Source organism: Erpetoichthys calabaricus, chromosome 14 (genome assembly GCF_900747795.2).
Source record: "Erpetoichthys calabaricus chromosome 14, fErpCal1.3, whole genome shotgun sequence".
Taxonomy (NCBI): Eukaryota; Metazoa; Chordata; class Cladistia; order Polypteriformes; family Polypteridae; genus Erpetoichthys; species Erpetoichthys calabaricus.
The window spans coordinates 4,294,898-4,311,538 of NC_041407.2; the positions used below are offsets into that span (position 1 = coordinate 4,294,898).

General features: G+C 41.9%; 2 protein-coding genes across 2 annotated transcripts in view; one reads left to right on the forward strand and one right to left on the reverse strand.

The window, feature by feature from the left end:
• The window catches only part of tbcd (tubulin folding cofactor D), a 125,938-nt gene that overhangs the window by 50,749 nt on the left and 58,548 nt on the right, over nucleotides 1-16,641 (forward strand). Inside the window, exons 12-14 of the mRNA XM_028818650.2 lie at nucleotides 192-252; nucleotides 528-602; nucleotides 1,479-1,573. Coding sequence (XP_028674483.2) covers nucleotides 192-252; nucleotides 528-602; nucleotides 1,479-1,573 — 231 coding nt within the window. The remainder of the gene's footprint in view (nucleotides 1-191; nucleotides 253-527; nucleotides 603-1,478; nucleotides 1,574-16,641) is intronic.
• Nucleotides 1,949-9,020, reverse strand: znf750 (zinc finger protein 750). Its single transcript, XM_028818651.2, has 3 exons — nucleotides 8,896-9,020; nucleotides 3,317-4,823; nucleotides 1,949-3,104 (listed from the first exon to the last, which is right to left on the reverse strand). The coding sequence occupies exons 2-3, from the start codon at nucleotides 4,687-4,689 to the stop codon at nucleotides 2,426-2,428; spliced, it is 2,052 nt and encodes a 683-aa protein (XP_028674484.2). The 5' UTR covers nucleotides 4,690-4,823; nucleotides 8,896-9,020; the 3' UTR covers nucleotides 1,949-2,425.

Genomic DNA, 16,641 nt, shown 5'->3' on the forward strand with positions numbered 1-16,641 from the left:
TACAGCAATTATTTATTTATTTTTTTTCTCAAAGGCAATGTAGCTCAAATTCAGAAACTCAGTCAGTGGCTTCATATTAATAAAGAAATTATTTTTGCTCTTGCTGAGGCAATCCCAGTTCATAGCGAAGGTGTCCTGTATTACTGTGTTCTTATTGGTGTTTTACTTTTTTTTTCTTTTTACCCAAACAGAACAACTGCTAGTTGGATTAAAAGACAAGGATACCATAGTGCGGTGGTCTGCGGCAAAAGGGTAAGCCTGTGTGTTTAAAATCACTTGATCTGTGAATCTGAAAAAAGCATCTAGCTGTGCACATCTATAATTGATCTAAGACTCCCCTCTCCAAAATGATGAAAGTGGACCCAGTACCTTGGGCAGTCTAAATTTTCCCCATATCGATAAAGGTGATGTGCTGCGTCACTCTTCACATGACATATGCTGCAGTTTTTCATGTTAGGGTACTTATCCAATCCAGTCCACAGCAGAGCTTCTCATGATTTCTCTCCATGTGTTTGTTCTTCATTCAGCATCGGCCGAGTCACTTCAAGGCTTCCGAAGGAGCTGGCTGACGAGGTGGTTGGCTCGGTGCTGGACTGCTTCAGGTAAGCTCTCTTACTGCATAGATAGAGCTTGTACTGGTCTAAGCATGCTGCAGGTAGGTTGGGAAAGATTCATCCTGAGGTCTGATGAAGGGCTGGAAGGGAGAATTGTACCTAATCCATCTTAAATCCTGAACAGGTTTAGCAATCCAGTTGTGTCATCACGGGCTTTGCTTTCATTCCTTTTTATTTTAGACAATGGATGCTGGATTACTTGTACAAGTAGAGGTGGGCTTTTAAGTTGAGCCATACACCAGGGTAGTTTTGTGTTGCTAGTGTTATCTGAGTGAATATGGTCATGGCTTTCACAATTCTCGGCTGCCTGTTGACTACATTTCAGTGATTAGGATTGACTCATTTTATTTAAATAACCAAATGAGATGGCGATTCTATTGCGTGTTCAGTTTTACATTTTCATTTGTCAAAAACAAGTTAACAGAATCATCATTTCTGTACTGTTTTATTAATTAAAATCGTTGTAACCCTTTGTGTATTCGGCTCCTTGACTACTTAAGCACATGCCTAGATACAAGATACTGTAATACTACCTCATAGGTAGTGAGAGACACAGAGATGGCAACTTTCTGAGCGGCAAACAGGACAGCAGGTGGAAATTATTGATATTTGTGTGTTGTATGCATACACATCACTGCCACACACCCTCTGTGTTTTGTTGAATGATGCGGCCATGTGATTAAGGAACCAAATTGGACAAACACAACAGGTCTGGTAGTGTCCGCACTATTTGAGACTAAACTTGGTGGTCCATACCCCACTGGCAGTGACTTTTTATTTGGTACTCAATACAAATTACATTAAATAGTAAATATTTATGGTGTGCCTATGTGTTTCCAATGATGGTCTATCTTCTGTCCATAGCTTCCAGGAAACGGACAATGCTTGGCATGGGGGATGTCTAGCACTAGCGGAACTTGGCAGGAGAGGACTGCTGCTACCGTCACGCCTGCCAGATGGTATGTTTTGGAGTGTTTGTCCTGATGCATTGTTAATATTCAGTTTAATTTATAATAGACTGTTTAAACCTTTTGGGGGGGGGTGAGAGTCAGAGAGAAACTGGCCATCGGAGGAGTTTTCCCAGTGAGTGACACTAAGTAGCCCAAGGGAGGCTGCAATTGTAGTCATTCCAGTTCCTAAGTGTTTAGTGACGCCCCCTCAGTTTCTAAGACTGCATGTTCTACACTGCGAGCAAAGGCAAAGCCGCAGGGATCGTCGTTGAGATGAGGCTGTAACCTATAAGGCACCATCATGCTGATGGCTCTGACGTTGGCGAGCACAGCAGGAGGCGTTAACTGATCTGTCTCACAGTGATTGACTTATGACCAAACATGTTATTTTCAATTGGTTTTATTTTTTCTGAAAAACAGTTATTTAAAAAAAAAAAAAAAATCCATCACCATAGTGCCATTTTAGATATCAATAAATATTTTGTTTAAATAATCATTCACACTGTTTTTTTCCCACGGTATAAAACAAACTGTACATACAATAAAGTCTCAAATGTGACCATATTCCTGGTCGTTCTCTTTCTTTAGCAGTTAATTTTCTAGCCCGCTGATCAATTGTTATCAGGCTTTTGTGATTCCAGACAGGGTCCAGTTGTCCTAAAGGCTGGGTAAGTGTGGCTTAACAATCAGTAATTGGTGCCCAAAACACAGGTTCTAAATTGGAACAGATCCTGCTTGAGTTACAGTCTGTTAAGAGATGCACATGACAGGGTGACACTTAAGTATTATAGTACTAATGGACATTTTAAATAGGTGCAAAAAGCAGTCTTTGCGCTCCGAATGTCTTGCAGACGGGTCATTTTACGAGCAGCGGGGCCTTTTCCGCAATCTCTGTACTGGTTCTGAGGCTTTTGCTTTCTTAGGCTCTGGTTCTGGTTTTGTGCATTCCTTGTGGCTTGTCCTTTTGTGTGCTTTGCTTTTACGATGCTCTTCTTTCACATGTAAGCTGGAAAGATTCAGGGTTTCCTGTGCACCTTCAGAATTGGTGTCCTGACATTCGTAATTTTCCTTGGACTGGGAGGGTGACCCATCTCTGGTTAGGGTTTTGGGACTACAAGTGGCCAGCTGGCATAAAGCAAAGGCTGCCGTCTGCTTCTGCTCGTCACCGCTGTCAGTTATTCTGGATGCGTGCATTTCACTGGATGCTTCATGGTTGGATGTTTTTTCCCAGTACTGCCATGCCTGTCTGCCTTTAGAGTCCACTTGGCCAGCTTCTTTGCTTTTGGTCATTGACTCCACTGCGCTGGCTTGAATGTTACTAGTGGAGGAATCTTTAACTGAGAGGTTTAAGGGCAGGTCTTGAGGCTGCGCTAACCCTGGAGATTCCCACGCAGTGTTTACAATGCAGGGCGAGTGCTCGTCAGAGAAATGGTCCTTTTTTGAAAGATTCAGGGGTGCCATATCTTCTTCTTCACTGGACATAGCAGCATGATGACCATTGTGTGGTGGAGAATACTTGACGAATGCCCTTCCACTGCAGCTGTTAAGAGAAATTTAAAAACAGGTAAGAGTACAGTTTACTTTTAGTCACCGAAATTTGACACCAGCTCAACTTTAATATGTGACCACTGGGTAAGTCTGCGTGACTCTCTGCGTACTTTGTAATTGGTGAATTGCTAATCTGTGTCTCTGAAATGAAATCAGTTTGCTGGATTTATTAACTGTGAACATCACTTACTCACTCACGCTCACCTTTGTGTTGAAGAGTGGTATTCTTCCTGTTGCGGTCCGTCTGATGTTGCAGTCATTCTAGATGTCTGTACATTAGCTGTACTTTGGACATGCAGGGTATTTTCTGGGAGGTCTTGGCAGTTGTTTGGGGTCAAGCTGGTCTGGCTTGGTCTGTCTGGGGACCCTGTCGCAGAACTTGCTGCCCGGGGACTCATCTTAACACTTCTTTGTTCCTCGGGCGCCTTCACTTCTGTTTCCGTGTTTGCTGCTGTTTTCTCGACCTCTGGACTCGCTTTTCCTTGGAGCTGCGCTGAAGGTGGATTCTTAGTCATCTGGTAGTGTGCTTGATTATCTGCCAGCTGGTGAGAACCTAATTCTCTTGCGAATACCTCAGCTGGATGCATTAGTTTGGAGTTGAAGTCCTGAAAAGCATGCTCTGCTGCTGCTGCCGGGGGCCTGTAGACCCCATATGGAAAAGTGGGGTTCTGATGGAGAGCCTGGTAGTACCTGTAATGATGCTCCAAGGCTGGTTGTGGCAGTGCCCCAGAAATTTGAATGCTTGCTGTTGGGAAGGTGTGAGACAAGAAAGGCCTCTGATCTGCTGAAAAATATGCAGGGAACTGGGAACCTTCAGTCTCATGGGGGCTTCCAGGAAGTAAACAGGGCTGGTAGAGGCTTGGCATTGAAGGTTCTGCAAAATAGTAAGGGGCATATTCTGAAATGATGGGTGGCATGTAACTTGTAGACGCTATCTTGCTGTTTGGAAATTTGTTGGCAAAGTCTGGTGACATCAAGCCAGGGCCTGCCCGCCAGTGCCCACTGGGGTTGTAGAATGCAGATTTTATTGGAAGAGGTGAGACAATATTCTTTGATTTGCTTATCAAGGAGATGGATTCACAGACAGATGGCCTATCTGCAGATGGGAGTGTTGCAATGGGCACAAAGGCAGAAGACCGTACTGTGCCTTCTGGAGTCTGGCTTATGTTTCTGCCCCTTGTGCCAGGTAATTGTTCCAGCTCACTGGTTGCAGAGGTTTTAGGACTCTGACATTTGTTTTTCCTTTGAAAGGTGACATCTTCAGCTCTGTGATCAGGTGCACTGTCCCGTTGTGTCACATCAGAGTTGAGACATGGAGCAGGGTTTGGGTCAGCGGGTTCAGTGCAGAGCTTTGTGGTCAAATCACCAATGACAGACTTGCCGGGTTTGCCTGTACGGTCTTGCTCAGACACCAACGTGATGGAGTTTTTGCACAAGCCATATTTCATGTGGTTAAACAAATGGGATTTCTCATTGCAGGTAAAGGGGCATTGAAAGCACTTGTAATTAAAGGGCTTTCCTGGGGGTCTTGGGATATAGTGAGGTTTTTTTGGCTTGCGCTCCTTGGCCAGACTCATCTCTGTGGTGGTTATAGCAGTGCAGGGTAGATTTTTTTTCTGGCAATACAGGTTCTGGAGGACTGACGAAAGGATGACAGCACTCTCAGCAACGGCCTGTTTGGTCACCGCTGAAGCAGCTGGTTGCACAGGATCTGCAGGATGAAAATGACAAGGTGTTAATGACAAGGCAGTAAAACAAACCGAGATGAGGCACTTAAGAGTGAGATGGCCTCTCCAGAGTTTCCTGTCAGTGCCTACCTGACCGAGTCCAAAAGTTGAATTTGCATCCTTAAGCTAAGTTAACATAAAATACTATTGGGCAAGTCTTTTTAACTTCTGTTAAGGAAGGTTACCCTTTGGCTGTTCATTTTTGTTTCATCTAATTAATATTTGCTTCCATTTTCCAGTATATTTACTTATTTGATTAGTTCTTTTTTTATTCAGAACTACTAGCAAATTATGGTAGTACAGTAAGTTTCACTTACATTTCAGATATTTGGCTATTTTTTTTGGTCAAACCAGCTAGCACATGATGTTTGTACAGCAGCATCCAAGGAGTCAGTGTGAGGATTGAACCGCTTTGGCCACTAAATATGCAAACATCATTTTATTGAGTGTTTGTCAGTGATGAACCACCGTCTTAAGACACTTTGCACGTGTAGCTTTACAGTTCCATATTATTAAAACTGGGTGCAGTCACATTTTCAGAGACTTCCTCATGGTTTCTCGATGAGTGAATTGGTCTGTCATCCATTGTCTTAGCCTTTTAGTCCTACTGTCTTCAAATTATGTAAATCTGGACAAAACCCCGCTATTAACTAAACCCTTTATCTTACCAGCATAGCCACCTATTGGCAAAGGTGTTGGCAACCACAAGAGTTTTGATTTGATCTCCATTTCTGACCCTGATTGACTTGGCTGAAATAGGAATAGTACATGTATAGAAAAATGGAAACATTTCTACTTATAATTTTTAGGTTGCTTTCGATAAATCTGTCATTTAATTAGTTTCCATATTTTTTCTGTCCTCCGTTTATAATGTTAGGGGACTTACAACATACTGTAGTGTGGAAATGTAGAATATGTGTTTTGTGAACAGTGGTTAACAGATTTGTTCTTGCCTCACCTTCTCTAATAGTTTATGTGGTTTACTCATTAAATGGCTAACTTGAGGCTATTTATTGTAAGCAATTCAGGGAAATGGAGTAAATGATACTGAGCAAAATCTTCTTTTTAAATATGTGTATGTGCCTTTATGTATAATATATAGGTGTGTGCATATATATAGTATGTGTGTGTTAATATGTGTATGTCATTAAGGTCCTCACTTAACATCCAGCAATGGCAAATGATTCATCAAAAGGGTTGCAGGTGTTCCCAAGAGCCAAGACTAAAAGACACCCTTCCCATCAGTACATGCACTACAAGGGCCAGCTGATGACAGGCAGGATGAGGTCTATGTCTTGGGGGAAGATGGCCGCAGTCACCCATCCTGGAAAATGCTGAGTGTGCACCCTCAACTTCTTTGGCACGGTTCAGCGGCAGTGTTCAGGTGCCGAACTGAGTCACACTATTTTTAAGGGAAGGTGCGTTTCTTGGCAGATGAAGTTGCTGAGGCTTGCAGCAACATGCTTCCCCCTTACAGACAGACACTGGCAGCGTGAGAATCTCTTGCAGGTTAGTTCTCATGACTTCATCAGCAGGTTGTTTTACAACAGCCATCTAACTTAAAGCTGATGATTTCACCCATTATCAAAAACCATTAAAAGGGATACCTTCAAACTGAAGATTTATGCGTGGTTGATTTGGGAGGCTTGTGAAAGTGGGCACTTTAATTCTCAAAAGGATTTCTTGCGCCAGTGGTCTGTTATTGGAGAAAAACGAGTTTCTCCTGGTTTGAGATGCTGCAAAGGTGACGCGAGACTAGAGTTTTTGATGTGTGCCTGAGCATATTCTTCTTCAGCATAGATTTGACATCTCTGAAATGTGGGACAGTCAAGTGAAGCAGACATTCTGGATGACACACGTACTGGCTGTCTCTGGATGCAACCATTTTGAGTCCTACAGACCAGATGTGCCACCTGCAGTAGGCGCCACCTGAGGCAACTGCTGATCATAGCTGGCACACTGCAGGTGAGCTGTTTTCAAAATAGAAAGGCAGTTTTTTGCTTTTCTCTTGTTATTATGTGTTTTCTACTTTGCTGGCAGTTTAAATTCTATGTTGTCTTTTGCCACTTTTGACTGGATGGATGGCACAGAGTTTGCTCAAATCCCACAGTAAAAAAAATCTGCTACTCTATAGGGATTTTCCATCAAATTACAGCTTCACCCCCATCACCGCCACCTTCCTTGCCTCCACATGCACCCGTCTACATTCTGGAATCATCAAGCTGAGTTATTCTAACTGCTGCCTTTTCTAAAGAAGAGAAGATTTTAAAAAGGGAGTCACTGGGTACCTCTTAGGGTAACTGTTTAAGCCAGCACCCCATAATTCACAAAACATCCATCCATCCATTTTCCAACCCGCTGAATCCAAACACAGGGTCACGGGGGTCTGCTGGAGCCAATCCCAGCCAACACAGGGCACAAGGCAGGAACCAATCCCGGGCAGGGTGCCAACCCACCGCAGTCACAAAACATTTACTAAGAATGTAAGTAGATGGCTTTATTGACGGTATGAAATGAGCAATTCCTGTTTTAATGGTAACTGAGAGAAGTCATTTGTTTCCCCACTCTGACTAGGTGGCTCAAAGGCACATTTGCTGTGTATTAGTTGTGACTTTCATGGCTGCGATGATTTTTTTTTTTTTCAATATCCCCACGGAACTTGTTCGGAGTGTGTTTCAACTACAAACACAAGTAAACCGACACTGACATTCTAAGAGTCGCAAGCACCGACTCAGCCACTAATGTTAGATCCCGTGTTTTGATGCATTTGAAAGATTTACTACCAGCATCCATGACCGTCTTACTACCATTTGAGGCCGAGTGCTGCACATGACAGAGTTAAGCGACTGACATATTATGGAGGTTGAGATTTATAACGTAACGTGTGTGTATTAATCCTGTGATTTTGGGTTTCCTTTCATCTGTACACTTTTCATAGAAGGATTGTTGACCTGAAACTGCTTACTAATGTGAGATAACTCCACATGCGACAGAGTGCCACACAGAAGAACACTGAGCATAAATTATTTAAATGTATCCCACACTGTCATTTAACCAATTTTTATAACATATTTAAGATTAATTTGCCTGTCGTATATAAACACCTGTCAAAGATTGGTTCCTGCTTGTGCCCAGTGCTGCTGGGAGAGGTTCCAGCCTCTGTAACCCTGATCTGAACTAATTGAGTTCCATGTCGGATGTGCGTATTTAAACAGTAATTTCGTTTTTTTGTTTTTTTTAATATAAAGACCTCTAGGATGACGACTGTCATCTGATTTAGTTACACGGAATAATTCAAAACTACACAAATACAAATTCTAACAGATCCCATCCTGGGTCCCAGAAAAGCTGAATGCTTCTTCTTCCTAATAACGTTCACTGTTGCCAAAGACATGTCTGTAGCGCGCTGCATGGAGCCATCTGTTAGTGCCCGCTCATACTGGAGCTCATGGCTACTCGGTGTACGTGTGTTACCAGTGTCTCCACTTGGTATGAGAAGAAAATCAGTCTGGACCGAAAGTAAAATATGTCTGCTCTTCTACCACAGAGTTCAAGGTAGTTTTTGTTCAGAATTAATGAGTTAGATGTATTGGTGAGTTGCCGTCTCAAATATCTTCCACATTATTTTTTTTTTCTATTTACACCTGTATTTCTTGCATTTAAAAAAAAACCAAAAAAAAACCTAGGGTATAGTGCCAAAGTGAGCATGTATATTTAATATTTATTCTAATTCTATTTGCACTTGCCACAAGAACATGTAGTAGGGACATCCGTGTTTACTCATCCCTGTCAGCACTTTAAACAGGTGCGACAACACAAGGCTCTGGGACGTTTCAGTGACAGTCGACACAATTCCAAAACTCAGCAAATTATATACCCGCGGATTGCATTTGGCTTCTTTATGTCCCCCCCGACACCTATAGATTACCCAACAGAACAGCATCAGCAGAGGGCAACTCAAACAGCCCATTTGCTTATCATGCGAAGTACCAGTCAGAAAAACCGTCGAGCTTGAAAGCACGTCAAAATGTTACTGAAAAGTAAAACTCTGCTTACCTTGGCATGTGCTTGTCCTCTTTGGCAGAGCGGGTCCAAGTGCAGCACTTGCTGTGAAGAGTTGTACCTGCTTCCTCCTTGAACACTGGGTGCAACTGAAACCGTGTGCTTGCAGTGGGAGGGATTTAAAGAGAAGTAGTTGAGCCCTGAGGGTGTAGAGATGCACCTGATATTACTTCAGCCCCGAGCAACAGTTGGTGTGTGGCTCGGCAGGGAGGACTGAACACTCCACACCCCCACGTGCTCTAAACAGGCTTGGGAGAAGGAAAGAGACTTGTATTTATTTTTTTCCCCCCTTCCCTTCTCTCAGTGAGTTACTTTTAGGAAACTTCTACCTTTTGTCGTCTGGTAGTATCTGTATGTACCTGATAAAGGCTTCACAGCCAAAATATTTTGTTAGTCTTTTTTTTTTCTATTGTGGAGGTAGCTTTTTGCTGTTTTTTTCCATAATATAATATGAAATAATGTGTGGGTGTTTGTATGCGTGAACTTATAACGTCTGTATGAAGTCATACATTGTGTGTATAGGCAGTTTCATGTGAAGAAGTGTTTTAACGTTTATAGTGGTAGCTTTTTTGTGTTTTTCTATGTACATACATTTATGTGTGTATGCTGGTAATATATAAATATGAATCTGTATATACATTTTAATGTAAACATATTTGCATTTGTAAAAATTTAAATTTTTTTTATTTTTTGGTTTTTTAATGTAATTTTTGCCTGAGGAAAATAATCTGCAATTTTAATGGTCTTAATAGATATTGTGCAGTTTGTTTGGCAACATCTTGGCGCTCTGTCATCAGTCCACTCAGGGTAGCGCAGTCTCTGTTTACACTGCTTTGTGCGAGGAGCAAAATATTCAATGTGGTGATAACTACCTGAGCTCTGAAAGGGCACTTCCATGCAAGCTATGGTAGATACGGGGCTTTCCCTAATTCACTTGCTGTGTATAATAAACCCCTCTGCACTTTAATAATAATAATAATAATTCATTACATTTATATAGCGCTTTTCTCAGTACTCAAAGCGCTATCCACACAGGGAGGAACCGGGAAGCGAACCCACAATCTTCCACAGACTCCTTACTGCAAAGCAGCAGCACTACTTTAGGCTTGAAAGTTCTCATTTGAAGTTGAGCTCTTGCACTAAACTTTGACGCCGAATGTGGTAACCTTTCCACTCTTTGTCACCTTGTGGCACTCACAGCCTTTATGTCACGATAAACAGCGTTCTAGCAGTTCAGTTTCTTTTAATGTGTGCAGCTTTGATTTTATCATTTGACCAATTCAGCACTAACACGCATTTTCTTGATTTGTAATGGCAAACTTTGTTGTAGTTTTATTTTTTATTGGGTCAAGTATGTTCATTTTTTTGCCTTGGTTAATATGGGGATAGGGCGGCACGGTGGCGCAGTGGTAGCGCTGCTGCCTCGCAGTTAGGAGACCCGGGTTCGCTTCCCAGGTCGTCCCTGCGTGGAGTTTGCATGTTCTCCCCGTGTCTGCGTGGGTTTCCTCCCACAGTCCAAAGACATGCAGGTTAGGTGGATTGGCGATTCTAAATTGGCCCTAGTGTGTGCTTGGTGTGTTTGTGTGTGTCCTGCGGTGGGTTGGCACCCTGCCCAGGATTGGTTCCTGCCTTGTGCCCTGTGTTGGCTGGGATTGGCTCCAGCAGACCCCCGTGACCCTGTGTTCGGATTCAGTGGGTTGGAAAATGGATGGATGGAATATGGGGATACATTGGTGCTGTGCTTAGTGCTGATTGCAAACTGCAGGTGAGTTGCTGTCTGTGTTCACTTTGTCCCTTCTGCCCATGCTATCATAGTGCAATATACTTCAACAATAATTCTTCCAATCTGCTAAATGGCAGGAAGAAGCTTCTAAAAGGAACATGGGAGACGTACCAGAAAGTTGTGAACAGCTGTAAAGCATGTGGTCTTTCTATTTTGCATACTTTTGCATCAGGATACTTGCTAATTCTAAAGTGGTCTACTATGGTTATATGCACTGGACTGGAATCTCATCTCTGGTGTGCTCTGGTACAGCATAATGCTGCCAGAACTTCATTTCAGAATGTTATGGAATATATTTTAATTTTTAGTGTTAAGCAGCATGTGATGTTGGGCAAGGTGTTGCATAAAACCATTAAGTGAGTAAAACATATCAAAGATGAAGAATGGCAAACCTAATGAAGTTCAGCCAGTCTAAAGTTAATATTGTCAAGCAGTAGTATAGAATGTGAATGGTGCCCAGTTTTAAGAGAAGTCACTCTGGAGTCATTTGAGCCCAGGCTTATGGCTAACGCTTTTTAAAATTTCAGACATTTTTGATCTGCTCTTAACTTTTCTCCTCGCAGGTGTTTGCTTATTCAAAAATGACTGTCCTCATTTACTTTTTCAACAAATGGCTTTTTTAGTTTAATTGACATTTTCTGTGTCCTGTAGAAGGTCCTGGAGCATATGACTAGAGAGCCTCCAACAGTTGTGGTTGTCCTAACATTCTTAGTCTTTGGTAATTCTTTACAGGTGTTCACAACTTTCTGGTATGTCTCCAATGTTCCTTCTGAAAGCTTCTTCCTGCCATTTAGCAGATTGGAAGAATTATCATTGAAGTATATTGCACTATGATAGCAACTTGAAATGACCTTCATAATCATAGCTTTAAACTGTGAATGCCAGTAATGTCTTGCGAGATTACTCAAGTCCACAGCTGCTAATGTCTGGACCAACTCTGTACTAATATTATCCCAGTTCATCTGAGGTAGCTTTTGCTTAACACATGCTTAACCCTTAACTACTCGCACCATTTTTCATCTCATAAGTACTTGTGTGGTGTACTGTGTGCACCAGTGTTAAAATGGCTATTTATATGCGCGCTGTAAGGTTGTTATATAAAATCCAGCCATCCATCCATTATCCAACCTGCTATCCCCCAAACTATGCGACTCTTTAATTCCACCCGGGGGGGTAAACGTTAACATTTAACATTATACATAGTTATTGTCTGTTTTTCACCTGCATTATTATCATTCTTTAATATTATTTATTGTATCAGTATGCTGCTGCTGAAGAATGTGAATTTCCCATTGGGATTAATAAAGTATCTATCTATCTATCTATCTATCTATCTATCTATCTATCTATCTATCTATCTATCTATCCATCCAACTACGCTGATCTATCTCCATCCATCCATCCATCCAACTACGCTGATCTATCTATCCATCCATCCATCCAACTACGCTGATCTATCTATCCATCCATCCATCCAACTACGCTGATCTATCTATCCATCCATCCATCCAACTACGCTTATCTATCTATCCATCCATCCATCCAACTACGCTTATCTATCTATCCATCCATCCATCTATCTATCTATCCATCCATCCATCCATCCAACTACGCTTATCTATCCATCCATCCATCCATCCATCCATCCAACTACGCTTATCTATCCATCCATCCATCTATCCATCCATCCAACTACGCTTATCTATCCATCCATCCATCTATCCATCCATCCAACTACGCTTATCTATCCATCTATCCATCCATCCATCCATCCAACTACGCTTATCTATCTATCCATCCATCCAACTACGCTTATCTATCTATCTATCTATCTATCCATCCAACTACGCTTATCTATCTATCTATCTATCTATCTATCTATCTATCTATCTATCTATCCATCCAACTACGCTTATCTATCTATCTATCCATCCATCCAACTACGCTTATCTATCTATCCATCTATCCATCCATCCAACTACGCTGATCTATCTATCCATCCATCCATCCAACTACGCTGATCTATCTATCCATCCATCCATCCAACTACGCTTATCTATCTATCCATCCATCCATCCAACTACGCTTATCTATCTATCCATCCATCTATCTATCTATCCATCCATCCATCCATCCAACTACGCTTATCTATCCATCCATCCATCCATCCATCCATCCATCCATCCATCCAACTACGCTTATCTATCCATCCATCCATCCATCCATCCATCCATCCATCCATCCAACTACGCTTATCTATCCATCCATCCATCCATCCAACTACGCTTATCTATCCATCCATCCATCCATCCAACTACGCTTATCTATCCATCCATCCATCCATCCATCCATCCATCCATCCATCCAACTACGCTTATCTATCCATCCATCCATCCATCCAACTACGCTTATCTATCCATCCATCCATCCATCCAACTACGCTTATCTATCCATCCATCCATCCATCCAACTACGCTTATCTATCCATCCATCCATCCATCCATCCATCCATCCATCCATCCAACTACGCTTATCTATCCATCCATCCATCCATCCAACTACGCTTATCCATCCATCCATCCATCCAACTACGCTTATCTATCTATCCATCCATCCAACTACGCTTATCTATCTATCCATCTATCCATCCATCCAACTACGCTTATCTATCTATCTATCTATCTATCTATCTATCTATCTATCTATCTATCTATCTATCTATCTATCTATCTATCTATCTATCTATCTATCTATCTATCTATCTATCTATCTATCTATCTATCTATCTATCTATCTATCTATCTATCTATCTATCTATCTATCTATCTATCTATCTATCTATCTATCTACCTACCTACCTACCTACCTACCTACCTACCTACCTACCTACCTACCTACCTACCTACCTACCTACCTACCTACCTACCTACCTACCTACCTACCAACCAACCAACCAACCAACCAGGTCACGGGGGTTTGCTGGAGACAATCCCAGCCAACACAGGGCACAAGGCAGGAAACAAACCCCGGGCAGGGCGCCAGCCCACCGCAGGGCACACACACACACACACTAGGGACAATTTATAATTGCCAATGTACCTAACCTGCATGTCTTTGGACTGTGGGAGGAAACCCACGCAGACACGGGGAGAACATGCAAACTCCACGAAGGGAGGACCCAGAAAGCAAACCCGGGTCTCCTAACTGCGAGGCAGCAGCGCTACCCTGTAATATAAAATATTGCAGTAAATTTAAATTGTATGTGTTTTTAATGTAATTTAGTGCCATATTACTGAAAAGCATGACCCAGTCTAGGACTACCTGATGCACCGCTCCAGTGCTAATTCGTCACCGGTCACACGTTCATCCACTGCAGGATTTGCACATGTGTCACATTTCAGTTCAGTTGTTGAATGTTCTTTGCAGACAAAGTCATTGCAAGAAGAACATCTCATCGTTGTCATACATACGTAAGTACCCACGCGGTGTACCAAATGCACCATATGGAACTTGCGACTTTGCATCCACTTGTAAAACTGGATTGGGGGGGGCACACTGGAGGGAAATCATTGCGACACTGTACTTGTAGTGAATCAAACTGATAATAGAATGCAGGTGCTTCCAGTAGGTTCAAGTAAAAGGACGTTGGACAAAAATAACTGAGATTGGAGTTAAAAATACACCAGCGCACGTAGTTAAGGGTTAATAGGTGAATGGCATAGGTGGTCTTGTTGGACTGAAAGGCCTGTCCTGATCAAAATGGTTCTTTTCTAATTTAACACCCAATTATTTATTTTTCTCTCACTGTTGTAAACGGTACTTTGTTGCATTCTTTATATTTGCAAACCATGTTGTTGACCAATACGGCTTACTGTATAGAGGAGCTCATTACATGTGACGATGGGCAAACCCTGCCGAATATGCTTTATCTCGAGTGCAGCGAACACACAGAAGTGTGTGAGAATTTCAGTGAACTCTGCAAAATACACTGAAGTCAATGAAGAATGAGAAACCAAACACATTTTGAGTGTAGTATAATGGTGCAGTAGTTTTTTTAAGTGTCTCTGAGGGCTAGAGAAGCCTCTGTCAGCAATGCCGGACTGGGCCAAAAATGTGCCCTGAGCTTTAAGGCAGCAGCAGTGCTGATCACTGTGTCACCCTGTGAGTCTGTTATCTCTGTCTGCGTCTCCCGAGCTTCTCTCGCTACGATCAACACATCCCCGTCACTACCATTGTTCACTGCATAATGAGAATGAAAACATGCTTAATCCAGCAGTCAGATGCCGCATGCGATGAGCTTATGCAGAATAGTGAAGTATTATTTATAATATTCTCATTATGGTCAGCTAATGTTAAACCACCCCAAACCAACATGCAGACTGCAAATCTGGCTGGATTACCAATCTAGTAGTGACGTCACGCAGGCGTGTATACGCCGTACATTATTCACGTATGTGTGAAGCAGATCAGGCAGGACCGTAAAGTGTCAGATCTTAACTATAATTCTATAAAAAATGCAAGAAAGTAACATTAAAACTATAATTTTTGGACATGGTTGGTCTATGTACATAATCTTTATAGTTCTGCTTTTTTTAATAAACTGGATGTATTTTCACTCTCCTATTGTTTCTTGCACTGCTACTTCTGTGTTTCTGGCTGGAGTTTCCCAGTTAATATAATAATTTTGAATGAGTCTTTATTATCTTTAAGTTCTGCCCATGAACACAATGTGTCCTTTTGAAGGCATAAAAATCTCGAAATCTTTGTGTTTTCTGCATTCTGGACTTCGAGAATGAGCACAAGTCTGGACCACCAAGCCAAACATATGAAAATGGGAATTGAATTGGGGTTAGTTACACTTAGGAAGTCACAGTGCCTTGGACATAATTGTTGACAGGCGCTTTTTCACCTCCTTTCAGCAAAATTCTAATTTTGAAGTGGTGGCATTACAAAAGGAATTCAGCCCAAAACCACCAAATTCTTTCTTTTTTCATTAAGGGGAGTCAACGCTCCACTGTTGTCTTGTGAGACTAGGAGTTTTTTTTGCCATTTTGCTTGTCTTATTATCTTCATTGACTTAAAAAAGGATGGGTACATATGATATAAGTCTGTTTATTCAGTCCAGGACTAGTCTGTTACCTAATAACTTTCAAGAACAGGAAAGTAAAGTAAGGATGAAGCCCCTAAAAGATCTCTCACAGACCTAGTGAACCTCTGGAAGTCTCAAAGATGAGCACTGGTATGGCTGCAGATAATCTGCACTCCACTCTGCCTACATCCTTCAGCTTCACACACGGCTGGAGATTCTCTGTACAAGACCTGCCTTCATTCATTCCTCCTCTCGGGCCTTCATAACAAGGTGTTCTTTCAGTCCCAATGAAAAAGCTTTTCACCTTGTAGTCATATAAAAATGAACTTTTCTTCGGGGGCTGCTCTAGTTACAAGCGGCTGCTTTGGCCTATGGCACCCGAGTTGTCTTAGGAGAGGTAACAATGCTTGCTATTATCTGTGTAGTAGGCCTGCGAAATCTTATCTTATGAAACACAGAAAGACAATCAGCAGCAGGCCTGTCTGCTGTGAGAAGGGTAACATTGACCTGTGCAGTGTAGTTGATTAGGTTTCTTGGCCTGATTACTCTCACCAGACGTCTGGTTTAAGGTGTTGGTTGTGACGTACATTGAGCAGTCCTTAAGCGTTTTCATCGGGGCGGCTGCTTCACAGTCCTACTTGTTGAAAGTCTGCGTCTGATTAGGGTCAAGTGTAAGCACCTTTTTTTTTTTCTTTCAAATGAATATGCCCATTTTCATTATATATTGTGCATAAGTCTGTATATCTGTGAACTCTAGAGGATGCTCATGAGCTGTTTCTGCACCCCAGTAAGTTCACCATTATATAAATAAAAAGATTCACAATGCAAAGAAACTACGTTACAACAGGAATAAAGCAAAAGTACAAAA

Excerpts from the sequence above, each read along its gene's own strand:
- znf750 (XM_028818651.2), bottom strand. The coding sequence starts at position 4,689 with ATGAGTCTGGCCAAGGAGCGCAAGCCAAAAAAACCTCACTATATCCCA. Across the intron at positions 3,105-3,316 it reads TACCACTCTTCAACACAAAG|CTGCAGTGGAAGGGCATTCG; the intron begins GTGAGCGTGAGT and ends TTCTCTTAACAG.